Here is a 27,872-nt window from a genome sequence, read left to right on the forward strand (position 1 = left end):
GTACCAGAATGCCGTATGACAGGAAGAAAGAAAAACGAGAACGCGGCAGTTACATACAATTGACAAATGATTATCCTGGCTTTCGCTCAACATTCTTTTATTGTTTTGTACAATCTAAAATGGTGGCTGTATCATGTTATGGATATGCTTGTCATCAGAAAAGTTTTTTTAGGATAAATGGAATAGACCTAAGTGCAGGCAAGATCCACAGGAAAACCTGGTTCAGTCTGCTTTCCAACAGACACTGGGAGACAAATGTACTTATTAGCACGACAATAGCCTAAAACACAAGGCCAAATATACACTGGAGTTGCTTACCAAGACGACATTGAATGTTCCTGAGTGGCCTAGTTACAGTTTGGACTTAAATTGGCTTGACAATCTATGGCAAGACTTGAAAATGGAGGTCTAGCCATGATCAACAACCACCTTGATAGCTCTTGAAGAATTTTTTTAAATAATCATGTGCAAATGCCAATCCAAATGACAATCCAGGTGTGCAAAGCTCATAGAGACTTACCCCGAAATGTCTCACAGCTGTAATTGCTTCCAAAGATTGTGAGAAAATGAATCTATTTAATCAATTTTGTATTCTGGCTGTAACACAACCAAATGTAGAATAAGGGGCGTGAATAATTTCTGAAGGCACTGTACATGTCTCCTTCTTTCATTTGAATGTCTTTCAGTCTCACACCTGAACAGGAATGTGTGGAATAATTACTGCAAACAAAGCTTTGATGTTCCTTGTCTGAGCTCTCTGATGTCCATTCACCTGAGACTGAACCAGATTGAGACAGAGAGAGAAAGGAAAGTTGTGGTTTTACTTTGTTTCCTCTTTGAATTCATGCAATCCAGTGATATTTGACATAACTGTAACCCTTCCTGTAAGACTGATAGCTACACTCACACAAACACACACACACACACACACGCACGCACGCACACACACACATTTTGAGTGTGATAAGTATATCATTCCTTGATTAGCCAGGAGAGGCAATTCAAGTAATGATATATATATATACACTGCTCAAAAAAATAAAGGGAACACTAAAATAACACATCCTAGATCTGAATGAATGAAATATTCTTTGAATATTGTGCTGAAAACAAAATCACACAAAAATTATCAATGGAAATCAAATTTATCAACCCATGGAGGTCTGGATTTGGAGTCACACTCAAAATTCAAGTGGAAAACCACACTACAGGCTGATCCAACTTTGATGTAATGTCCTTAAAACAAGTCAAAATGAGGCTCAGTAGTGTGTGTGGCCTCCACGTGCCTGTATGACCTCCCTACAACTCCTGGACAGTCTGTGGTGCAATGTGGCGTTGGTGGATGGAGCGAGACATGATGTCCCAGATGTGCTCAATTGGATGCAGGTCTGGGGAACTTGCGGGCCAGTCCATAGCATCAATTCCTTCCTCTTGCAGAAACTGCTGACACACTCCAGCCACATGAGGTCTAGCATTGTCTTGCATTAGGAGGAACCCAGGGCCAACCGCACCAGCATATGGTCTCACAAAGGGTCTGAGGATCTCATCTCGGTACCTAATGGCAGTCAGGCTACCTCTGGCGAGCACATGGAGGGCTGTGCGGCCCCCCAAAGAAATGCCACCCCACACCATGACTGACCCACCGCCAAACCGGTCATGCTGGAGGATGTTGCAGGCAGCAGAACGTTCTCCACAGCGTCTCCAGACTGTCACGTCTGTCACATGTGCTCAGTATGAACCTGCTTTCATCTGTGAAGAGCACAGGGCACCAGTGGCGAATTTGCCAATCTTGGTGTTCTCTGGCAAATGCCAAACGTCCTGCACGGTGTTGGGCTATAAGCACAACCCCCACCTGTGGACGTCGGGCACTCATACCACCCTCATGGAGTCTGTTTCTGACCGTTTGAGCAGACACATGCACATTTGTGGCCTGCTGAAGGTCATTTTGCAGGGCTCTGGCAGTGCTCCTCCTGCTCCTCCTTGCACAAAGGGCGGAGGTAGCGGTCCTGCTGCTGGGTTGTTGCCCTCCTACGGCCTCCTCCACATCTCCTGATGTACTGGCCTGTCTCCTGGTAGCGCCTCCATGCTCTGGACACTACGCTGACAGACACAGCAAACCTTCTTGCCAAAGCTCGCATTGATGTGCCATCCTGGATGAGCTGCACTACCTGAGCCACTTGTGTGGGTTGTAGACTCCGTCTCATGCTACCACTAGAGTGAAAGCACCGCCAGCATTCAAAAGTGACCAAAACATCAGCCAGGAAGCATAGGAACTGAGAAGTGGTCTGTGGTTATCACCTGCAGAACCACTCCTTTATTGCGGGTGTCTTGCTAATTGCTTATAATTTCCACCTGTTGTCTATTCCATTTGCACAACAGCATGTGAAATTTATTGTCAATCAGTGTTGCTTCCTAAGTGGACAGTTTGATTTCACAGAAGTGTGATTGACTTGGAGTTACATTGTGTTGTTTAAGTGTTCTTTTTATTTTTTTGAGCAGTGTATATTAATTGTGACATTGATGATTTCTTGTTTCTAGTTTTTGATTGTGTACTTGTTTATCATTTTTACTGCACTGTTAGGAGCTAGTACAAGCATTTTGCTGCACCCGCTATAACATCTGCTAAACTGTTTACACGACCAATCCATTTTGATTTATGACTGTGACAGTTACGGTTTGCAGTTTGCATGGTGTACACACCCAGTTGCAAAGACCTAAGACTTTTTGGAACATGGATGATAACACCATCTCAAACTACAACATTGTTGGTTCAGTTAAAGTTTGCATGTGAGTATTGTACTGGCAACTGTTTTGCCTTAGTCAGAAGTGGTTAGTTGTGTGTGTGTGTGTGTGTGTGTGTGTGTGTGTGTGTGTGTGTGTGTGTGTGTGTGTGTGTGTGTGTGTGTGTGTGTGTGTGTGTGTGTGTGTGTGTGTGTGTGTGTGTGTGTGTGTGAACATGATGACACCATCACAAACTACGACATTGGTGGTTCAGTTGAAGTTTGCATGTGAGTATTGAACATACGCCCACAGAACTGTTGATATGCTTTGAAATACATATTCAATTTTTTACTTCAGTTTAATTTAGTAAATACTTTCTTAACTGCATTGTTGGTTAAGGTCTTGTAAGTAAGCATTTCACTGTAAGGTTTACACCTGTTGTATTCGACACGTGACAAATACAATTTGATTTGATTTGATATATTGACACTACAGTAACATTCATGGTGAGTTTTTTTCATGGCACTACACATGCAGTAAAATGTGAATTATATGACACCTACTGTATAATAGCTATACATGTTGTTACTGATACCAAAGGACTATGATAATATTCAACCTATTATTTCTAATTGACCTCCATTTGCAGGTAAGTCATGGTCTCTACTCACAGATGTAGGATCTTAAGTTGATCCTCCTGTTGCAGGATAACTTTCCCTAAAACGTGTAGTGTATTTAATGTTTAAAAAGGCTTCTGAAGTTTGTAAATTCCACTTTGAAATTGTAGACTTGATTTTCCCAAGGTAAAAATCTGTCATACTGCCCCTGAACAAGGCAGTTAAAACCCCTGTTCCTAGGCCATCATTGTAAATAAGACTTTTTTCTTAACTGACTTGCCTAGTTAAATAAAAACATGCTATCTTACCGTGTGTGTGTGTGTGTGTGTGTGTGTGTGTGTGTGTGTGTGTGTCTGTGTGTGTGTGTGTGTGTGTGTGTGTGTGTGTGTGTGTGTGTGTGTGTGTGTGTGTGTGTGTGTGTGTGTGTGTGTGTGTGTGTGTGGAGTGCTGCTGTAAACCACAGAGCACAGGAAATCAGTATATCAAACATACCGTTGTTGCTCTCCTTCTCTCTCTCTGACTGATGTGTGTTCTTCCACACTCTATCTTGTGTCAGTTAATAGTTAACGGCGACAGAGCAGAGTTGTCGTGGCACCACGACCTCGACACCTGGCATGTTCTGAGCGCCCTCCAACCCGGGCACCCCGGATCAGCTGACTCACCATGGGAAACTATATATGTGGTACACTGAGGTGAGCACTCCCTGAGGAACATGCACTCACACACCAAACACGCACACATTTGGTTTGTTCTTGTTAGTGTGTTCTGCTTCTTTCAAAACTGTCTTGCTGTAGTTGATCTATTTTGAAAAAGTGGCTGTAAGTGTACATGACTTTCTTGTTGGTCTCAGAGAGATGATGGCCTGTAGCTGACAGGGCATATGGCCTCTGTCTGAGTACGTATACAAGCATTTGTACAGAGCTTCCTGTTGCAGCAATAGTGTTGAGTAGGGCCTGTCTAGCAGCATCTTCCAGGAAGTTATTTTTAACAATAACTTTGCAGTGAATACTCATTAAAACTCTTTAATAGCAATATGTTTTCATTTGAAGTGCACACATTGTGACAGCTCTCTCTCCCATTTCTGTTGGGTGACCAATCCAATTTACACTCTTCTCTGTTGTTAGAGTGAGTAGTGAATGTCCTCTGTTTCCTTTTTTCAGGAAGAATAAAAATAAAGATGGTAATACTTCTACTTCTTTTATAAAAGTATGTACATTTTATTGTTATGCTTTAAATTATTTGTTAAAATGAAATAAAAACATGGCTACGTGTATGATTCTCTTCAGGAGATGACAGTGATGATCATAGCAGCCCAGACACAGAAAAGAAGGTATGAAGTACAAACAATATTTGGCATGTCCAAACACATGGATGATATAACACTGAGTTGAGTACTGGGTTAGGGTCAATTTCATTTAAATTCAAGAAGTACACTGAAATTCCAATTATTTTCAATGCTTTTCAATAATACATGCATGTGTGCGTGTGTGTATAATTCTGTCTCTCGCTGGATCACAGTTAGAAAATGACTTTTTTGGGCTCTTCAAACAAGTAGCGACAGTTGTAAGAGATATGGATGATTTATAATAAGTATGTTAGATAAAGTTCACAGTATGTTTGTTTTGCTTGTCAGGTGAGAGGTGGATTCTGTAGTATAAAAGGCTGTATTCATGGTTCAAAAACCATCTGTCTGATATACACAGATAATGTGTGTCTGTGTGCTACATATTCAACAAGTACAGAAGCTTCCTTATCAGTCTAAAATTCTCCAATTCACCTGTGATACATTCTCACTAGATCAGTGGTCATGGGGGAGAGGAGTTATTTTAAAAATGTATATTCTATTTTAGCCAAAAAGTTTTTCCTGATCAGGTCACGTGGTCAGGGATAATTCCTGGCCCTTATCATAAAGGAAAAGATACAAGGAAAGGAAGCTTATTTAAGACAATTACAACATAACTTTTGTTTCACCTCATTGTTTCCATTTTGTGACAGGAAGAGGATGTGACATACGCCACCATTGACCATAGCAACACCAAGACAACAGGTGTCATAATAGATTCTCACGCTAATGACTGTGACTACGCCATTGTTAAACCTCCAACTTGCCTCGCCCACCAGTCGTTAATTAAAGAAGACTGTGCAGATGACTAGGTCTTCATGGGCTGACCTCATGTACAATGTGTGTGTGTGTGTGTGTGTGGGGGGGGGGGGGGGGCTAAGGCAAATGGAGATGCAAGGTGGACATAGGCCTGGGGCAAGCTGGACAGCACCTTCCTGGACCAAAAGACCCTAGATGTGACTATGATAGCACCCACAAATGGAACTTTTCTTGATGCAGTGTGGTTGCAGGAATTATGTTCTTCTATAGTTGTGTTTAATTATGTTTTACAGTCACATTATGCTTATGTTAATGTTTACATTTTTTTCCCTAAGAGAAACGGATGCTTTAGTTCAAACTTTCTATGTGGTTTATTTGGCCTCTTGACAGAGGGAACATACAGGCCAGAGATTCAAAGGCTATAGCTATCATACTGACCCCTGAGATACAACTACCAACCACACCACACACACACACCCTGGGAGAGATGAGATGTTTATGGTTTGCGATAGAATTACGTGTTTGAATTTTATGCAAAATATTTTCTTTGCACAAATCTATTTGAATGAGATACAGTAAGGTGAGAGCGGGATTGGAGATACTGTTGTTTTGTGAACCGGTCTTAGCTGTTTCTCAAAATCACCAGGAACTGTCGTATCCTATCAATGATGGATGCAAAGATGGATTAAATCAACATCGTTAGAACTTTTGTATCCTTACGTTTATAACATCAATGGCAACAATCAACGGCAGACATTTTTCTGCAACTTCAAGATTGAATCAATTAATATTTTGGGGCTTCTTTAATAATAAAGAGCGGAAGACAAAGAGTAACTGTCAAAGACGTAAATAGCCAATAATGTGGATCCTTAGCAGGTAAAAAATAGAACCTCTGTCAAAATAGATCAATTTAGCTCCCTCTTTAGTCAGCATTAATCACAAATCACATAATAGCCTACAGCTTAAGTATGTTAACCAAAACATGTTTCAATTCAAGGTCCATGCTCATCAAAATGGATCGTATGGACTGATAATCAGCAGGTGATTGTTTCAAATCCTAGGTGAGCCACACTATAGATTCAACCTATATGTTGCTTTGTCACTCTGTATCACTAAGCCTACTTATACTGGACTTCCTTTACTAGTCTCCTACACTACTCCCTTGATCTGTCATAACTGGGTTTCTAACATCACAAACTTTGTGAAAGCAAGATGGAGGAAAGTCCACCATGAGTTTTCACATTATTGTATTCCTATGTCCTTCTTCTTTGAGATTTGTGGTTAGGAAAGAGGTGAACTCATAGAAAACGTCTTTGTGGAAAGGAAATCTAAGCTGCAGTCCAAGCACGTAATTTTTAAACACTCAGCCCTTGCGCTAGCTACTTTCGCTTTGGGGAATCTGGATGCAGTCCCCTCGAACCCTTGATTTAGCTTGAGGTAGCGAGTGAAGAACTTTGATCGCTTGTGGGGTTGCCATGACCTACATTTTAATGATAACTGTAGTCACATGTTGTTATGTTGTGTTGATACCATACTGTGTTGTCATGTGTTGCTGCCTTGCTATGTTGTTGTCTTAGATCTCTCTTTATGTAGTGTTGTGTTGTCTCTCTTGTTGTGATGTGTGTTTTTTCCTATATTTATATTGTATTTATTTTTTATTTTTAATCCCTGGCCCCCGTCCCCGCAGGAGGCATTTTGGTAGGCCGTCATTGTAAATAAGAATTTGTTCTTAACTGACTTGCCTAGTTAAATAAAGGTTAAATAAATTATATAATAAAATAAATTAAATAACATTTATAAAATGTATAAAAACATGTCATACTGCGGTAGCTGCGAAGTGTCAAATTTAGATAGCTTGCAAAAGAAATGTATAGATTACATTGATTTTTGTGTTCGCAAATTGGCTTTGTCTCCTAGTGAGGACCCTGTAAAACGTTGCTACCTTCATAAACGGATTTTGGGGAATTCTGAAAACTATTAGAATAAATTACTGTAAAATTAGCTAGCCAACTAGCTGACAGGAGTGCTAGCTAGCTAAGTTAGCTTGCTAGGTACATTAATAGTTTTAGGTTGGTTGTTTTTTACACCGTGCTTTTACACCTGCATTGTTTGCTGTTTGGGGTTTTAGGCTGGGTTTCTGTACAGCACTTTGAGATATCAGCTGATGTACGAAGGGCTATATAAATACATTTGATTGGATTTGATTTGATTTATGCTCAATTTCAAGATTTCCACCATGGACGTTGTTTCTCCGATCATCACTCCGTGTCACTTGGGCAAGAGACATTTAAGGTACAATCGGATGTGAAGATGTAAAACTTAATTCAAGGGCTGAGGGCTGTCTACTTTGAATTTGGAATGCAGCCCTTAACATACCCTCTTTCTCATAAAATTAGTTCACCTATATTCTCCAGCAGAGGGTGTACATCCCCTGCTTTATGGAAAGCACTCAACAGTATGCCAACGATATTGATAACTAACCCAAGATAGTTAATCTGTGTTGTTTACAGTGGGAGCAAATGATACATAGAGGGCAGAACAAGCAATGAGGTGGACAAAGTCATGCACGAGCTAGCGAGATCCTACTGGTGCATTGTAGCATGTATTTGCATATTTCCATTAGGGAATGCCTCCATTGTGAAGTGTGCGTGGGTGCAAACCCAATTCGACCCAGCACTCCTTTAAAACAACGCAATTTTTAAAAAACTTTGACAAACGTCAAGTCTATTAAACTTAGTGCACTGTGTTCATAACATATTCTAGTTTTAGGAACAGAAAGATGTTTCATCAATGAGAACATTTGCAGTATGTCGGCCCAGTTTCAGCTAGTTCCAACCGCCCTCACAATCCGTGACTGGACTTTCTCTCACTCACATATTTGGTGATGAGAAAACTTTCTAGACAGATGTTTCAGATTTATAGCCCCTATGTTGTGTCTGGGGTACCCCATTCTGTCTGTGGGTATACTGTATCATGTCTCAGCCTCCAGTATTTATGCTGCATTAGTTTATGTGTCGGGGGGCTAGGGTCAGTTTGTTATATCTGGAGTACTTCTCCTGTCCTATTCGGTGTCCTGTGTGAATCTAAGTGTGCGTTCTCTAATTCTCTCCTTCTCTCTTTCTTTCTCTCTCGGAGGACCTGAGCCCTAGGACCATGTCCCAGGACTACCTGACATGATGACTCCTTGCTGTCCCCAGTCCACCTGGCCATGCTGCTGCTCCAGTTTCAACTGTTCTGCCTTACTATTATTCAACCATGCTGGTCATTTATGAACATTTGAACATCTTGGCCACGTTCTGTTATAATCTCCACCCGGCACAGCCAGAAGAGGACTGGCCACCCCACATATGCTCTCTCTAATTCTCTCTTTCTTTCTCTCTCTCTCGGAGGACCTGAGCCCTAGGACCGTGCCCCAGGACTACCTGACATGATGACTCCTTGCTGTCCCCAGTCCACCTGACTGTGCTGCTGCTCCAGTTTCAACTGTTCTGCCTTATTATTATTCGACCATGCTGGTCATTTATGAACATTTGAACATCTTGGTCATGTTCTGTTATAATCTCTACCCGGCACAGCCAGAAGGGGACTGGCCACCCCACATAGCCTGGTTCCTCTCTAGGTTTCTTCCTAGGTTTTGGCCTTTCTAGGGAGTTTTTCCTAGCCACCGTGCTTTTACACCTGCATTGTTTGCTGTTTGGGGTTTTAGGCTGGGTTTCTGTACAGCACTTTGAGATATCAGCTGATGTACGAAGGGCTATATAAATACATTTGATTTGATTTGATTTGATGTCACATCCTATGAAATTGACCAATACAAACAAACATACAGTAGTGTAAAGTACTTAAGTAAAAAATACTTTAAAGTACTGCTTAAGTAGTTTTGGGGGGTATCTGTACTTTACTTTACTATTTATATTTTTGACAACCTTTACTTCACTACATCCCTAAAGAAAATGATGCACTTTTTACTCCGTACATTTTCCCTGACACCCTACTGCCACTGATCTAGTGGACTCGCTAAACAAAAATGCTTTGTTTGTAAATGAATGTCTGATTGTTGGAGTGTGCCCCTGGTTTGCATAATATAAGCAATTTGAAATTATTAATACTTTTACTTTTACTTTTGATACTTAAGTCCAAATTACCAAATTATTTTAGACTTTTACTCAAGTAGTATTTTACTTGGTGGCTTTCACTTTTACTTGAGTCGTTTTCTATTAAGGTATCTTTAGTTTTACTCTTTAGTTTTACTACATTTGAGTACTTCCACCACTGCAAACAAACGTTTTCCGACTCAAAAGCAATTGATTAAATTCAAAAGTTTAGTTGTTATCTTAGTTCTCAGAGTCAAACTCTTGTCTCATGAATGTAACCACAGAGAATGTTGTGTGTGCTTCAAATCATTTCCCCATTAACTCTGGATGTAGGTTTCAAATGTAAAGAATCTGTTTTTATTATATAACAAACTTGATATTTAAATTCAATCATAAATATAAACTCAACAAAAACACTGTAATTACACATCAGTATTATATAAATTGAGATTTTGATTAAAATCAAAATTGCACTCTTCCCCATGATTTTCAGATGGCAGGAGTGTGGGAACAGTCAAACGTGTGTTATGACAGCAGTGGTATACAGTTGTGCTGACTACACAGCAAGTCATAGTTCTCATTGTGCAAATTGTGAAAATGCTAAACTGGAAAGATCATCTCTCATCTGCCCACATCTCTTCGGTTGTAGAAATGTCTGTTTTTTGCCATTTTCTCACGTCAGTCAGGAGTGATCAGATCTGTGAGGTTTTCCTTTTGTAACAGAAGCCGTGTGTCATGTCCTCCATCATTCCCCTGTTTACTGGATCATTTTCTTCAACCTCAAAGTTTGCAGCGTGGCGTACAGAGGTGTGTGTGTTATGTGAACAGTCCTGCAGAGGAGTTGTAGATTAAATTGGCACTTTGTATATAGCTGGCGTAGGGTTCTACTTCCTCCACATAGTCCTGTGACTGGGAGAGAAACAGAGACTCATCACTATTTACAGTAAACTGCTATCTACGCAAAACATACAGGTATTAAGGTAATGTAACGTAACACAACGTAGGATATAGCTCATACATACCTGAGGAGCCTTGGGGCTGTGAATACATAGATAAAGCTCTTTATTATACAAGCAATAACATTGAACCAAATCATTTCTATCATAAAAGATCAAAATCATTAGAATAATGAATATTCATACCTAATTCTGCAGGGGTGTTTTCGTGTGAAGTATAAACACCCCAAAATAGCCATGATGAAGCTTATAGTTCCCACAGAGATTATGACTAATCGCCAGGGTATGACGATTTCTGACAGGGAGAGAAAATTATAAATAATCAGAATCAGAATAAATGTCCCACTGGGCACACCACGTAATTTCAACATGGACATTTGGGTAATATTTGGTTGAGACGTTGATCAATGAGATTTCAACAAATAATCACCTACTCAAAAAGACAGCCATAAATTTGATGAATACCCAATGTGTTATCACTCTGCTTTTAACCATCTAAAAGCACAACTAAATTACAATGGAAAAACAATGTCTACTTTTTGGTTTAGTTGTCATCTAAATGTGTTATCACTGCGCTTTCAACCATTTAAATCGGAATACAATGTCAGATATTTTGTATTTATACAAAAGTACACAGTGCAAGTGATTATTGCTGTTTGAGATTCTGCCCAGATTATTATAGCAATTGGGAAGATCTCCACAGACCTGTAATCTTTGCATGCTATCTCGATCATGCATGAGTTCTATGATTACGTAAGAATATATTTATAGTTAGGCTACAGTAGGCAATGGAAGTACTACTCATTTTAAGGTTGAATAAATACTGTTAGAACTACATTAGTTTGTAAGACAGCCTTAAACTGTATGCTATGTATTTACTGTATAGTTACATTGAATAGTGTTTGATTGACAACGCAACCACGCTAGCATCCCACCTGGCCAACATCCGGTGAAATTGAAGAGTGCCAAATTCAAAGTACAGAAATAATCATGATAAACATTCATAAAATATACAAGTGTTATACATCGGCTTAAAGATGAACTTCTTGTTAATCCAGCCGCTGTGTCAGATTTCAAAAAGGCTTTACGGCGAAAGCATACCATGCAATTATCTGAGGACAGCGCCCTGCTTACAAAAGCATACAAACATTTTCCAGCCAAGTAGATTAGTCACAAAAGTTTGAAATATCAATAAAATGAATCACTTACCTTTGATGATCTTCTTATGGTTGCACTCACAAGACTCCATGTTACACAATAAATGTTTGTTTTGTTCGGTAAAGTCCCTCTTTATATACAAAAAACTCTGTTTTGTTGGTGCGTTTTGTTCAGTAATCCACTGGCTCAATGGCGGTCACAAAAGGCAGACGAATAGATCCAAATAGTACCGGTAAAGTTTGTCGAAACATGTCAAACTATGTTTTTTATTAATCCTCAGGGTATCTATTGTCTTTATAATCAATAATATTTCAACCGGACAATAGCGTATTCAATACAAAGGAAAAAGAACGGGAGGCGCACTCCCGGTTGCACGCGCAAAAAGCTCTTGTTCATTCGAGCGACCACTCAGAAAATGGTTTCATTCTTACAAATTTTTCTGAAAAAAATCCTGAAACAATGTCTAAAGACTGTTGACATCTAGTGGAAGCGATAGGAACTGCAATCTAGGTCCCATCCATTTATATGGTGGATAGGCTTTCAATGGAAAACCACTCAATTCAAAAGAATGCCACTTCCTGGACGTCAAAATACTGCCCCCTAACCTAGAAAGGTTAATGAGGCGGACGGGAGGGATTTACTCCAGACACCCGAACAGGCCCTCATACCCGTCATTCTCAGGAGAAAGAGACGGAGGTTTCGCAGAAAGAGATCGGGGTGCCTTGTGAGGATCCGGCGACAAGTTGCTAATCTGCCTTTGCCATCGGTACTATTAGCCAATGTACAATCGCTCGATAATAAAGTGGAGGAACTACAAGCATGTATATCCTACCAACGGGACATTAAAAACCGTAATACACTGTTATACACTGTATCGGCAGGATAGAACAGCAGCCTCTGGTAAGACAAGGGGTGGCGGTCTATGTATATTTGTAAACAACAGCTGGTGCACGATATCTAAGGAAGTAGAGGTTTTGCTCGCCTGAGGTAGAGTATCCCATGATAAGCTGTAGACAACAATATCTACCTGGAGAGTTTTCATCTATATTTTTCATAGCTGTCTATTTACCACCAAAAACCGATGCTGGCACTAAGACCGCACTCAAGGAGCTGTGTACGGCCATAAGCAAACAGGAAATCACTCATCCAGAGGCGCTCCTAGTGGCAGGGGACTTTAAACATAAATCAGCATGTTAAATGTGCAACCAGAGGGAAAACAACTCTAGACCACTTTTACTCCACACACAGAGACACTTACAAAGCTCTCCCTCGACCTCCATTTGGCAAATCTGACCATAATACTATCCTCCTGATTCCTGCTAACAAGAAAAAATTAAAGCAGGAAGCATCATTGACTTGGTCAATAAAAAGTGATTAGATGAAGCAGATGCTAAGCTACAGGACTCTTTTGCAAGCACAGACTGGAATATGTTCCAGGACTTCAGATGGCATTGAGGAATACATCACATCAGTCACTGGCTTTGTCAATAAGTGCATCGATGACATCATCCCTACAGTGACTGTATGTACATACCCCAACCAGAAGCCATGGACTACAGGCAACATCTGCACTGAGCTAAAGGGTAGAGCTGCCACTTTCAAGGAGCAGGACTCTAACCCGGAAGCTTATAAGAAATCCTCCTATGCCCTCCAACGAACCATCAAACAGGCAAAGCCACAATACAGGACTAAGATCGAGTCATACTACACCTGGCAGGGCTTGCAAACTATTAGAGACTACAAAGGGAAGCACAGCCAAGAGCTGCCCAGTGCCACAAGCCTACCAGACAAACTAAATTACGTCTTTGCTCGCTTCTAGGCAAGTAACACTAAAGCACGCATGAGAGCATCAGCTGTTCCGGACGACTATGTGATCACGTTCTCTGAAGCTGATGTGAGTAAGACCTTTGAACAGGACAACATTCACAAGGCCGCAGGGCCTGGTGGATTACCAGGATGTATACTCCAAGTATGCGCTGACCAACTGGCAGGTGTCTTCACTGACATTTTCAACCTCTCCCTGTCTGAGTCTGTAATACCAACATGTTTCAAGCAGACCACCATAGTACCTGTGCCCAAGAACACGAAAGTAACCTGCCTAAATGACTACCGACCTGTAGCACTCACGTCTGTAGCCCTTGAATTGCTTTGAAAGGCTGGTCATGGCTCACATCAACATCATTATCCCAGAAACCCTAGACTCACTCCAATTTGCATACCACCCCATCAGATCCACAGATGATGCAATCGCTATTGCACTCTGCACTGCCCGTTTCCACCTGGACAAAAGGAACACCTATGTGAGAATGCTATTCATGGACTACAGCTCAGCGTTCAACACCATAGTGCACTCAAAGCTCATCACTAAGCTAAGGACCCTGGGACTAAACACCTCCCTCTGCAACTGGATCCTGGACTTCCTGATGGGCCAGGTGGTAAGGGTAGGTAACAACAAATCCACGCCATGCTGATCCTCAACACGGGGGCCCCTCAGGGGTGTATGCTCAGTCCCCTCCTGTATTCCCTGTTCACTCATGACTGTACGGCCAGGCACGCCTCCAACACCCTCATTCAGTTTGCCAATGACACAACAGTGGTAGGCATGATCACCGGCAACGATGAAACAGCATATAGGGAGGAGGTCAGAGACCTGACCATGTGGTGCAAGGATAACAACCTCTCCATCAACGTGATCAAGACAAGCAAGATGATTGTGGACTACAGGAAAAGGAGGACCGAGCACGCCCCAATTCTCATCGACGGGGCTGTAGTGGAGCAGGTTGAAAGCTTCAAATTCCTTGGCGTCCACATCACCAACAAACTAACATGGTCCAAGCACACCAAGACAGTTGTGAAGAGAGCATGACAAAACAAATTTCCCCTCAGGAGACTGACAAGTTTTGGCATGGGTCCTCAGATCCTCAAAATGTTCTACAGCTGCACCATCAAGAGCATCCTGACTGGTTTCATCACTGCCTGGCATAGCACCTGCTCAGCCTCTGAACGCAAGGCACTACAGAGGGTAGTGAGTATGGCCCAGTACATAGTCATTTCGCTCAGTTACCTTCGCTTTCTTGGAAACAGGAACAATGGTGGCCCTCTTGATTACCAACAACGATGAGACGGCCTACAGGGAGGAGGTGAGGGCCCTCTGAGTCTGGTGTCAGGAAAATAAACTCACACTCAATGTCAACAAAACAAAGTAGATGGTCGTGGACTTCAGGAAACAGCAGAGGGAGCAGCCACCTATAAGGCTCTCCAGAGGGTAGTGAGGTCTGCACAACGCATCACCGGGGACAAACTACCAGCCCTTCAGGACATCTACACCACCCGATGTCACAGGAAGGCCAAAAAGATTAGCAAGGACAACAACCCCCCGAGCCACTGCCTGTTCACCCCGCTATCATCCAGAAGGCGAGGTCAGTACAGGTACATCAAAGCGGGACCGAGAGACTGAAAAACAGCTTCTATCTCAAGGCCTTCAGACTGTTAAACAGCCATCACTAACATTGAGTGGCTGCTGCCAACATACTGACTCATCTCTAGCCACTTTAATAATGAAAAAATGTATGTAATAAATGTATCACTAGCCACTTTAAACAATGCCACTTTATATAATGTTTACATACCCCCTACATTACTCATCTCATATGTATATAATGTACTCTATACCATCTACTGCATCTTGCATATGCCGTTCAGCCATTGCTCATTCATATTTTAATGTACATATTCTTATTCAGTCCTTTACACTTGTGTGTATAAGGTAGTTGCTAGTCTGCTAACCATGTGTATGTGACAAATAACATTTGATTTGATTTGATTTGGGACCAAGCTTCCTGCCATCCAAGACCTCTATACCAGGCGGTGTCAGAGGAAGGCCCTAAAAATTGTCAAAGACTCCAGCCATTCATTCTGCTATTTGCATTGCCCCCCCTCTTTTACAATGCAACTCTCTGGTATTATCTATGCATAGTTATTTTAATAACTCTACCTACATGTACATACTACCTCAATTACCTCGAATTACCTCGACTTACCGGTGCCCCCCCGACTCTGTACCGGTACCCCCTATACAGTATATAGCCTCGCTATTGTTATTTTACTGCTCTTTAATTATTTGTTACTTTTTATTTTTTATTTTTTGTAGGTCTACAAATGTATAATTGATATGTTGGGTTCATGTCTCCATCTCAACTCAAACAGGAATCGAAGTTAAAGAATAGGACTAAATCTAATCAAACTTTATTGAAAGTGCACTTAAAGTTTCATTTGATATAGTCATATTCTTTAACTTTGATTTTTGGTTGAGAAGGAGATGTGAATCCAACACATTAATGATTCAACTTGAAGTCAACCCCAGATTGAAACCCTAGTCCTATATGTATTGTCTCTTTTCCGTTGACCGCTGGGTTGCATTGAAACAATAGCTGTTGATGACTTTGCAAATGCTATACAATATATATAAGGCCTAAATCTAATTTTTTATGATACAGTGTATGACTTATAAAGTATGGTTACATTTCATTTGCTTTGTCACACCTATCCTTTGGAATGACTTTGATATCAACAATGAAAATATTTAGTTATTAAGAGATCTCCTTATATTCATTCTCACAGAAGGACATTGGTAGTAGTCAATGGCAAATATCATAGCTTAAGCAGGCCTGGGTTTGGTTAAAACCCTGGATGGGAGACAAAATGAATAGACGTTAGATTACATTTACATTACATTTAAGTCATTTAGCAGACGCTCTTATCCAGAGCGACTTACAAATTGGTGCGTTCACCTTATGACATCCAGTGGAACTGCCACTTTACAATAGTGCATCTAAATCTTTAAAGGGGGGGGGGGGGGGGAAGGATTACTTTATCCTATCCTAGGTATTCCTTAAAGAGGTGGGGTTTCAGGTGTCTCCGGAAGGTGGTGATTGACTCCGCTGTCCTGGCGTCGTGAGGGAGTTTGTTCCACCATTGGGGGCCAGAGCAGCGAACAGTTTTGACTGGGCTGAGCGGGAACTGTACTTCCTCAGTGGTAGGGAGGCGAGCAGGCCAGAGGTGGATGAACGCAGTGCCCTTGTTTGGGTGTAGGGCCTGATCAGAGCCTGGAGGTACTGAGGTGCCATTCCCCTCACAGCTCCGTAGGCAAGCACCATGGTCTTGTAGCGGATGCGAGCTTCAACTGGAAGCCAGTGGAGAGAGCGGAGGAGCGGGGTGACGTGAGAGAACTTGGGAAGGTTGAACACCAGACGGGCTGCGGCGTTCTGGATGAGCTGTAGGGGTTTAATGGCACAGGCAGGGAGCCCAGCCAACAGCGAGTTGCAGTAATCCAGACGGGAGATGACAAGTGCCTGGATTAGGACCTGCGCCGCTTCCTGTGTGAGGCAGGGTCGTACTCTGCGGATGTTGTAGAGCATGAACCTACAGGAACGGGCCACCGCCTTGATGTTATTTGAGAACGACAGGGTGTTGTCCAGGATCACGCCAAGGTTCTTAGCGCTCTGGGAGGAGGACACAATGGAGTTGTCAGATAGATCAACTCTGCAGCAGGTGCTTCCCAGCCTTTAGTTTTTTTTCTGATAGTGGACATAACATTGAAGATCTGACATTGTTTCAAAGGTACATATTCAACATATTTTATACAATGTTTGTTTATGTTGAAAATTGGTTACAATGATGACGAGAGCCCTTGGGGATTCTTTGGTTGAAATTTCACCCTCAAAACAAGTTGATTACTTTTTTCAAATCCAATGTATTTGCCATGTAGATTCCACGTCACAATACGTTGACAAATTACTCTGAAACAACGTTGATTCAACCAGCTTGTGCCCAGTGGGTTACCATCATCCCATCCTATTTCATTTACATTCAATCTAGTAAACTTTGTCAATAGACCCTGAAGGATTTTATTCACTAAAAAAGCTATGTTCACTCCTATTCTAAAAGAGTGAGATATTAGTCATAGTGTCCTTCTAAATACAGTGTCCTTCTAAATTCTAAATAGTAATTCTGTACCTGGTGTCACCATATGCACCTCTTCCCAGGAGGGATGTATGACAGCACAAGTCAGGTTGCCCGTAGCAATCCCCTCAGGCAGGACCAATCGACTCTCTACTTTGTTGAAGCCATCTAGGTTCAATGTGGTGGTTGAAGTAGAGTTCCAGTTTTCACTCCAGGAGATGGAGGCAGCTGGTTTCCCCCCTTCAGCCAAACACACAGCCACCTGCCTACTGCCCTCCCACTCTAGCCAGGCAAACACATTGGGAGGGGCTGTACACAGGGGGAAGAGGGGGGAAATAGGTATATTGAGAACAACACATGTATTTTGTATTTGGCAATATAGAGAAATGAAAGCACACAGAAGTCATGCTAAACTGCACAGATATATGAAGGTTTCTTACCTATTAGTGATACATCAATGTTTGAGGCGTAGCTTCCTGCTTTGTACACCGACTCACAGTGGTAGATTCCTTCATCTGTCTTTGAGAACCCTGGAATCTGCAGGTAGGATTCACCCCTGGATGTGTTGAGCATTGCTTTTCCATCATTGCATGTGTTCAGATTTTGGTTATCATTACTAGATGATATTTGACACTTCATTCCACCCAGTTGTATTTTCCAGATGGTGTAGATCATCTCACTCCAAGTCTTATTGCTGCACTTTAAGATGGCATTATTCCCCAGGTGGAAAAGTTCACTCCTGGCAGCTAAAGAAATAGTATTAAAATAACTACTTCAAAGAATTGTACTTATTTAAATAAAAAATGACTTTTGGATAAATGGACGGTAAATGAATAAATGGTTTCATATCAAATGCATGTGTGATACAGTTGTAGGAGTATTATTATAGGCCTACGTATATGTATCATTATCTTTTTACAACACATACAATATATAGAAGAGCTTGATGTGGTTATGTCGGATATTCAGACCTATCTCTCAGAGTCATGCAGACTATCAGGCCTCATTCCAAGGAACAGGAAACTTTTATGACTCGTTTCCTCTTTCTCCTCTCCTAAAACATAAAGCCCTATCTCTCTCTCTGACCAAAAATGTGGCAACATGCTAATGCAGGCTCATAGTGGCGATTAAACAGGTTTGGTTTTAAAAAATATATATATGTTTTACCAATGACTCCGTGTTGTAGGCCCAGAGGCACAGTGGAGGTGAGGAAAGGGGAAGTGTGAGAGATCACAGAAATGTTGTGGTTATATCCTGAGAGAATGATCAAAGTGCATGTTAGTGGCAGATCATGTTAGCAAAATGTTAAGCATTCAACATCATCAGTTAAACAGGATTTCATCAAGTGTAAGTTCAATCAATAGAAAAGCATGTCTTAGTTGATCAGCAAAACAGTCTTGAGGAAGAAAAGTGGGTTGTCAGTAATATGAAAGCCGATGTCTTATAAAATGTGTCTGTCTTACAAACGAGTGATAGTTGAACAATTGGAGGTGTATAGTCGTTATTATAAAGTTCAGTTTGTTAGTTAAGTCTTTTACTTTAAAAACAATTGCAGCACATAAAGCGTTCCGCTCTTAAAACAGCTCCCAGTGTTATACATAAGATGTGATATCATGGGAGGCTGACTGCTAGGTTACTGAAGTTTCTGAAGTGGGATATTTTCTGGGTCCCACACTGCTCTTTCATGCTTGTTGATGTTTACTTTAGACAAGTAAGTAACTTCTGTGGTGGTTCCAGAAGCCCACAGGACCCCCCATACACTGCCTGATTAGTAATGTCACTTACCCCCTAATGTGCCTCAAATCAATTTCCTCTCAAATACAGGGGAAAATATGTTAGTTAATCAGTAAACCATGCCACACCAACACACACGAGTCTCTAGCGTGTGATACACTGCATGTTCCTTCCCGTGGTAGAAAACAATGGAACCTTTTGTTTAAAACATCTTTATATAATCACCCAAATCTGTTCCACTGACTTTGTCTTCAGTTTGACCACAACAGAGTAGTCAGAACAGAACTCTCGATACACATGTCATAGAAATCTAGAGACCTTGGGGATTCTACCAGCAGCCAACGGAGTATACAATTTAGAACGGGGGACTCCTTAGTCAGAGCAGTAGGAAAATATAAAACATCTATTTTTGATCTGTATTTTTTGGTCATAAAATAAACATTTTGACTGTATGATATAAACATATCTATTTAGGGTATCTATAGATAAATGCTTTGAATGTTTTATGAATAATATAACCCTTTACCCCAGTGGTCACTAACTGATCTCCAAAGCCTTCCTAGTCGATCACTAAACATTTTTGTAAAAAACCCAGAGCAAATAATTGACTTCCGATTTAAAAAAGGAATAAAAAATTGCACTGTTGGCGGTAGGTGGAGAGTATATTAAGTGCACCTACAGGCCTACCACTGGCCAATTAGATAGCTCAGATCACTGTGTCTGCACAGTTTCCTTGAGCCATAGACTGTAAAAAGAATCATTGGATGCACAGCAAAGTTGATACTGTGAGATTTTTTTTTTTTAAATACTAAAACCATGACTAGAGAGAGACTGCTGTTTTTATGAGTAAGTTCATGTTTAAGTTGTTATTCAGCATTGTCAACAATTTAAGCCATAACATGCATGTTCTCCCTATTTCCACTCACGCTACAACCAGCACTGCAGCTACAATGAAGGAGTATAAAAAAAAAAATCTAATAAGCTTGCATTGTTATTATTAGCAGCTTGTGTCTGTTTAATATCGAGGAATATTTCACTTTCTCTGGTCATAGGAGTAACAACATGAATTGGTGCGTGATGCAGACATAATGCAGTGTGACTTCAGTTTTGCCATCAGTTTGAAGACTGTGTCCCTTTTTCTCAGCGGAGGGAGAGCAGAGGGACGGTGGGTCAGGTGACAGGCAGCCACACTGCTGCTCCCTCCCCTCAGACTGACCATTAGAGCAAGGCCATTAGTTCAGTAAAAAAAATATATATATATATAATAATAATAATACAACAAATTATATATTACCAGAGTGATCATATGCCTTACATTTTTTTTATATAATTTCAAAACGGTCTGAGAAGAATAACATTGGCAGGGCAATTCAAGCATAGCCAATATGCAGTGGTAATATATTGTTGCTACAGAACTGTATTTATTTGGTTAATGTTGAATAGGCTTACTTTTATTAAGTCATGATTTTTTTTTAAACAGAGCGGTTTGCATTTTGATTCAGAAAGTGACCTTGACTCAGAAAAGGTTGGTGACCACTGCTTTACACGGTACTCAAAATGAACCAAAACCAGCCAGATAAACAAAATGAAGTGATGAGATTCTCAAACCTGTTTCTAAGCTCCAGGTTGCAGAAACAGCCAGGAGAGAGATGACTCCTATAATCCATGTCTTCCCCATCTCTCTGGTTGTTCTATATGGCTCCTGACAATACTCCTGTACTCCTCAAGACACTGCTGCTCGTTCCACCTGTCCCCCCCCCAAAAAAACAAAATCCTAAACTCCCCCTTGGACACGATACCGTTATCCCTGAACCCTAAAACTGGCTGTATTATTGTTCCATTCTGTCTCCTCTTGTCTCAATGTGTTATAACTGTACTGTTTAAACTGTCTCAATGCTCTCTTCTCTTTCCTACAATCTCTAAATCTGAGTTGATATCTGCTCTCTGTCTCCGTCCTGATCTACACATTTGACTCCTGATGTTACTGTAACAAGCCCCTAAATAAACTAAATAATCCCTCCCTCTCTCTTCCCCTACTTCCTCTGTACATCTCTCGCTCTCATTCTCCCACACACGGTGACGGTTGTTGACTCAGACGCCTGTTTCCTCTCCCGCCTGTCACATGACCACAGAGTTCCACACAGCCTTTAAAGTCTCTGAAACAGCAATAACTGCAGGTGCCCTGCCAAAACTCTAAAAAACACTGGTTATCATACTTCTTACTGTCATTCTGTTCCAAGTCACTGATTTTAATTTGTCCAATGAATCCTAACAGGTAGCTCTTCTTTCTTTTAAGTAATTTTTTTTTAAAGTGCTATCATCCCCACAATAATTATATTCGTAATTAAATATTAATATTATGTAATAGAAATTATCAGATTGTAAACTCAAAAACCACATACAGCAAATTGTCTAGGGTTACCTAATGTTGATTTTTCAGTGTAACATTTATGTGTTAAATGAACTCTGTAAGTGTTAAATTAACACTCATTGATTTAAAAGAACCCCAGTGCTTGCATTAAAAACCAGTGTTAAACCAAAACCATGACCATCATCATTTTCCCAGTACGCTCTATTACAGGTTTATTTGTGTTTGTTTCAATATCTATGTTTTTGCATGTACAGTATATTCATTGACTAATTCATCTTATGCTACTCAAATATAAATAACATAGATTTTTCTAAACTAATCCAATCTTTACTTGGACTTATTGCACCAATTACTGAAATGGTTGTTCCAGTTTAGTCTCATTTCTTATTCTTCCAAACCCGGCAGTCATTCTGAATGCAGGTGAGTAAAAATTCCAAATGTTGCACATTCCCACGCTGGTTGGATTCCAATAGTAATTACACATCACTTTGCAAGCCATCATAATGTGACTTGCCGGCCTGAAAACCATCCGTTTCATGCTACTGTATTAGGATAAAACTAGGCCCTCGAAGTAATACCTTTTTAAAACCTGTATTGTGTTTAAGAATTGAATTTGAATGATAGCCTATTTGCTGAGGAACTCACTTGATGAAGGCCACAGGACTAAAAATGGGTGAATGTAACAACCATGTCTCTGCCACTAAGAAATACAGTCATGTGTGGTACCTCTACAATTTACTCAAAAGGTAAGGCACTGTGGGAAATAAGCAGTGTGTTAATGTAACATTGAAAAGTGTGGATCAGTATGGACACTGGACTAGCCGTTCGGTGTTGATTTAACACTGGATAATGTGCTGTGCGGGTGGCAGAACAGCCAACAGGTCTTTGAGGTCCTTACATTACTTTAAGTCAAAATGTTCCTAGTTTCATGTTGAAACATAATTATTGGTACGGCTTTATAATTACTAATCGTCTCAGAGTGAGCACTCATTACCAGCTAATAGATGTTTAGATGGTCTGTATTATGTGCTATACGTGTTTGTGTTGAACAAACACTCTCCATATGACTGTAAGGATCTCGCTCTGCGGAGATGCCATCACACTCAACATAAGAGTGGGGGAGATGTTGATGACTCCTTCATCACATTGAGCTTTTCAAATGGGAGATCAACTGACATGAACAAACATTTAGCACATTCAGGGTGTGATGTAGTCTAGCAGAACAACAACCCATTACCTTTTACCCCTTGCAATCCTGTTGACATCAGTTACTTTTTTTCTGAACCACAGAGGGGAGAGATGAGTAGGATGTGGGGGGGGGGGCATTGGTTTCCGTATCTCTATGTTCTTTGGAAACTTAATTATGTGCAAGCTAGCAAAAAAGGACCAGAAAAAAGAGCTGATGATAATGAATTAATCTAAAGTTGATCAAAAGCTGAATACTATGGCCACTCAATTCGAATACTATATGTGTATGTGAACTAATGTTCAACAACGCCTTGTGTTCTAACTAAGGATGGGTATAGGTAGGATTAAAGTTGTATATCAATAATATGCCTTGTGGCACTGTGTTCAAAACGGATACTTAATGTACAAATGTTTTAGAAATAAATACACGTACATGATTTAAGATTGAGTACATTACAGTAATATAGTGCATATCGATCAGATGGCACAGATGTCAAAGCAGCAGAGCTACCAACTCTCACACTTTGGCGGTGAGACACGCATTTGACCATCTTCTCACGCTCACACGCCACACCGCGTATCACTCAAGCATTGAAAATTACTGTTTTTATTTGACTAATTAGTCCATTGTATAGTTAATGTGTTAACTTTTCAACTGTGCTCCAAATCGTTTTGAAATCGGAGCATCTGCGCCTGCAATTTAACATCACGAGCGTTCTCTGTCATTGTCATGTCCTGCCAAAGCCCTGTGAATCGCGGCACATTGAAGCATATGATTGGGCTAGTTGTGTAAGAGATCAAGGGGATTGAATGCGCGTTTTAAATAAACGCTCCTCGAGAAGACTGGAGCTAAATGGAGAGAGAACATTCTCTGCTGAGTTTATTAAACCGTAAAAAACAGCAGCACCGTAGCGCTGTTTTACACAAAAATGCACAAAAACGCACGAAATCTGCTGAAATACATTTTGTACATATATGCGCGAATTGAATGTGAGGCTGGGCTGTATGTACAAGGATGTCAACAAATGTAGGTTGCTGTAACTCCCGTCCGTATTGCAGAATGCAGCCTTTGACAGAATAAAGTTCGATGTAATCCACAAATGCATTAGTTTCCTCGTTTGGTGATTGGCATTTAGTATGTGACAACTCAAAGGCAGACATACTGTATGTTTAAGCAGGGATGTTTGGTAGGGTAAACGGATTTTTAACAATGAAAATAATTTTGCCAAACAGATTGTAAACCAAAAAGTGCAAACTTGATTCTAGAGGGGGGGACAATAAATCGAAAATTAATTTGCGTCGTGTGTAGGGGCAGATTTATGTAATATTGTCTTCAGGAGATTTTTATTATCTATTTACTTTAATTAGTCTGATCAGTGGAACAATTCTCACGATTAACAATGAGTGTTAAAATACAGGGTAATTACTATGCTTGTCAGCAAGAACACCACTGTTATTCCCCACACTTATTTTAGTATTCCACTTCTTGATTATTTTTCCAGTGTAATCACATATTTGAAGTCTGATATGCCTACTTGGGTCTTTGAAAATGAATTATATGAGGTTATGTATTTTTGCAGCCATTCATTGACAGTAATGCATTGGATAGGAAATGCTCCGGCCCTCAAATACAAGTTCACATAAATGCATCCTATTTTGTCTATGTAGAGTACGTTGATGGTATGGACTTGTAGGCATAAACCACCTGAATGTTGATATTCATTAGATGTTTCTTGATGGTTGAGAAATTACTTGTTGAAACAAAAACATTTTCAAACACCCAGCACTTGGGAAACATAGATCAGGGGCACAACACTCCTGGAGAGGAAACAGGATTTTCTTCCAGTCATATTTTAAAGAGATAGTTTACCAAATTACAAAATACAAAATGTTTGTGTCCTTACCTTGTAAGCAGTCTATGGACTGCAATCTATGATTTGGCTACCCACTGCCATACACCAATAATATTAGTATTTCCTGTGCGGAGCCTTGGTGTAGTGGTAACATGTGTCACATACAACCTTCCACCTGAGAACAGGGATCAATCTCTGCTTCCAACCTTCCCACTGTTTCTCCCATTTGCCTGTCTCCCCATTTCATTGCTGTCTATAAAGTGTCAAACCACCTACAAAATATTAGCATACTTCAAATGTAATCCCCCCCCAAAATCTAAAAGTAACAAAGTCATTGAATTTTGAGTGTTCATTTAATGTTCAAAGCATCCTGAATACAGTTGGGCCTAGCTTCCCGACAGCGATGGAACTTAGGGCTTTCGAGTGTTAACGATGCATCTTTCTTACAACGGCCGAAGATACAACATGTGTTTCCCAAAACACCATGCAGAGAAAATATTTGTTAAGTGCGTCATTCAGGCATGTGTCGAAACTGATAGGATGGAAAGAAAGGAAACAATTCTCTCGGATCAGCGTTAATCCCTTTCCATCTTACCTTAACATTATAATAATGCACTAAATCAAGATTTGGCACATAATTTCGCACGTTACACCTCTTCAAATATATAGAAGAAAAATGTACAGACAGTGGCGTACAAATAGCTAAATAAAACTCAATTGAATTAACATTAAATATATTTCAATATCATTCATATATAGGTCTATGTAGCCTAAACTATTTATTTTTTAATACAGTAATCTTGGTTTCCATTTGAAGAGTCTTTATACCCTTTGCTTGTTATGCAAAGAAATGGAAAACTTTGTATTTGTAGTCACTGTCACATTTGTTCTGAAGTTATCACCAGTCAACAGACAGATAAACATCTTTATTTTGTTTTTAGCGGAGAGCTTCTGTGTATAAAGTGATAAGGAAGGGGAAAAAAGCATCTAATGACGTACTTAGCTGTTCTATGAGTGGTCTGAGACAGTTGTTAAAAAACAAACATTTAAAGAGCAATTACAGTAAAGATTGTTTTGGGAACAGCTCTGAGATTTTAATGATATGATTTTAATGATAAACGTAGCATTAAGATGCTTTTGGGAAACCGGGCCCTGACCTGTGGTTTACATTTACATTCCACTTTGGTCATAGGTCTAAGCCATGTCACAATATGTCAAATTGCAGGAAAATAGCTCTAAAACAGTCACATTTTCCTGGGGGAGGACCCCCAGAACCCCCTCTAGGGGTTTTGCCAGGTAGCAATGAATATCACATAGCAAATCTCACTCCAAGCTTTCTTGAAAAGTTGGCAGCCCTGAATTTTGTTTTAAGCACTTCACAAAATGTCACCTGCCTGCTTTTTTACTACATGACAGCCACATTGTGAAGAGCTACTGCAACTAATAATCCAACTATTGTCTGTTTTTATCTTCCTGATTTGTTTCAGTGGATTAAAATGAGTCTTGCTATGACAAGATTTGGTCATAGCTGTAGATCAGACGAGGGTGAGTTGGCAACCTAGAGGAAGTCATTTTTTTGCCCACACAGCAAACCCTCCAGTATTAAAAATAAACAGAACACTGAGAGTGTTCAGTCTATGGACCCATATAGACACTGGAAGGAACATTGTTAATTTAACACATTGCTTAGTGTAAAGCCTTATTCAAATATTTCCCAGAATGCCTTTTGACTAAATTGTAGTTACTACCTAAGACTGTATTGTAAGTGACAGGAACATGGTTGTTGCATTTATCAATTGACTTCACCAAGTGAGATCCTAAACAAATATGTTATCAAAATATATATGTTTAGGGCCTATTCCCAAAATAGATGGCATCATGAGGATGGAAAATGATGTGGAAATATTGAAGCAACATCTCAAGACATCAGTCAGGAAGTTAAAGCTTGGTCGCAAATGGGTCTTCCAAATGCATACTTCCAAAGTTGTGGCAAAATAGCTTAAGGACAACAAAGTCAAGGTATTGGCGTGGCCATCACAAAGCCCTAACCTCAATTCTATAGAAAGGTTGTGGACAGAACTGAAAAAAGCGTGTGTGAGCAAGGAGGCCTACAAACCTGACTGAGTTACACCAGCTCTGTCAGGAGGAAAGGGCAAAATTCACCCAACTTATTGTGGGAAGTTTGTGGAAGGCTACACAAAATGCTTGACCCAAGTTAAACAATTTAAAGGCAATGCTACCAAATACTAATTGAGTATATGTAAACTTCTGACCCACTGGGAATGTGATGAATGAAATAAAACCTGAAATAAATCTTTCTCTCTAGTATTATTCTGACATTTCACATTCTTAAAATAAAGTGGTGATCCTAACTGACCTAAAACAGGGAATGTTAACTAGGATTAAATGTCAGGAATTGTGAAAAATGTAGTTTAAATGTATTTGGCTAAGGTGTATGTAAACTTACGACTTCAACTGTATGTGTGTGCATGTACATTGATTGATTAATTAATTAATCTTATGCTACTCAAATATAAATTACAAACATTTTCTAAACTGATCCAATATGTTACTTGGACTTATTGCACCGGTTACTGAAATGTTTTTTTTTCCAGTTTAGATGCTTTTCGCCATATAGGCTTAAGCTGTTTAAAGTCACATAGCTAAGGCTGCATTTACACAGGCAGCCCAATTCAGATCACATCTGAAAAAGATCTGAAGTGATTACGCAAAAAAACAATTATTGGGAAAAATATCAGAATTGGGCTGCCTGTGTAAACGCAGTAATAGTTTTCCCAACCCTAGCAGTCATTCTGAATACAGGTTGCAGTTGATTCAAATTCCAAAGTTGGATATCCCCACACTGGCAGGATTTCAATAGGACTTACTAGCTTAATTACTGACTCTGTCATACTGACTCTGTCATACGCTTGACATTTTTGTTGTCCTAGGCTACATGGCTAAAATGCTAGTTCACTAGCCTAACTTGCTTTCATGGACAACGATGTGCCAGGCCAGCTAGTTAACATTAGCCAGCCAACTACATCAAGCTACATGTTGAACTTCCATCCTCTCAGGCCAAATTTATAAATTTATGGCTGGATCAGAATTGCCATTA

At 40.2% G+C, this 27,872-nt stretch overlaps 1 protein-coding gene across 2 annotated transcripts; it reads right to left on the minus strand.

Annotated features, from left to right (window-relative positions):
* Nucleotides 1-9,863: 9,863 nt before the first annotated feature.
* On the minus strand, nucleotides 9,864-21,352 carry LOC115128205 (cell surface glycoprotein CD200 receptor 1-A-like). 2 transcript variants are annotated; one of them, XM_029657856.2, is made up of 7 exons: nucleotides 20,951-21,352; nucleotides 18,776-18,862; nucleotides 18,049-18,354; nucleotides 17,663-17,917; nucleotides 10,676-10,784; nucleotides 10,556-10,571; nucleotides 9,864-10,442 (listed from the first exon to the last, which is right to left on the minus strand). In XM_029657856.2, exons 1-7 carry the CDS (start codon nucleotides 21,018-21,020, stop codon nucleotides 10,350-10,352), a joined length of 936 nt encoding a protein of 311 aa, XP_029513716.2. In that variant the 5' UTR covers nucleotides 21,021-21,352; the 3' UTR covers nucleotides 9,864-10,349. The 2 variants fall into 2 exon arrangements, with proteins under 2 accessions (XP_029513716.2, XP_029513725.2); XM_029657865.2 differs by lacking the exon at nucleotides 18,776-18,862 and having other exon boundaries at nucleotides 20,951-21,350.
* Nucleotides 21,353-27,872: the final 6,520 nt, after the last annotated feature.

The sequence above is a fragment of the Oncorhynchus nerka genome, linkage group LG1 (assembly GCF_034236695.1).
Source record: "Oncorhynchus nerka isolate Pitt River linkage group LG1, Oner_Uvic_2.0, whole genome shotgun sequence".
Taxonomy (NCBI): domain Eukaryota; kingdom Metazoa; phylum Chordata; class Actinopteri; order Salmoniformes; family Salmonidae; genus Oncorhynchus; species Oncorhynchus nerka.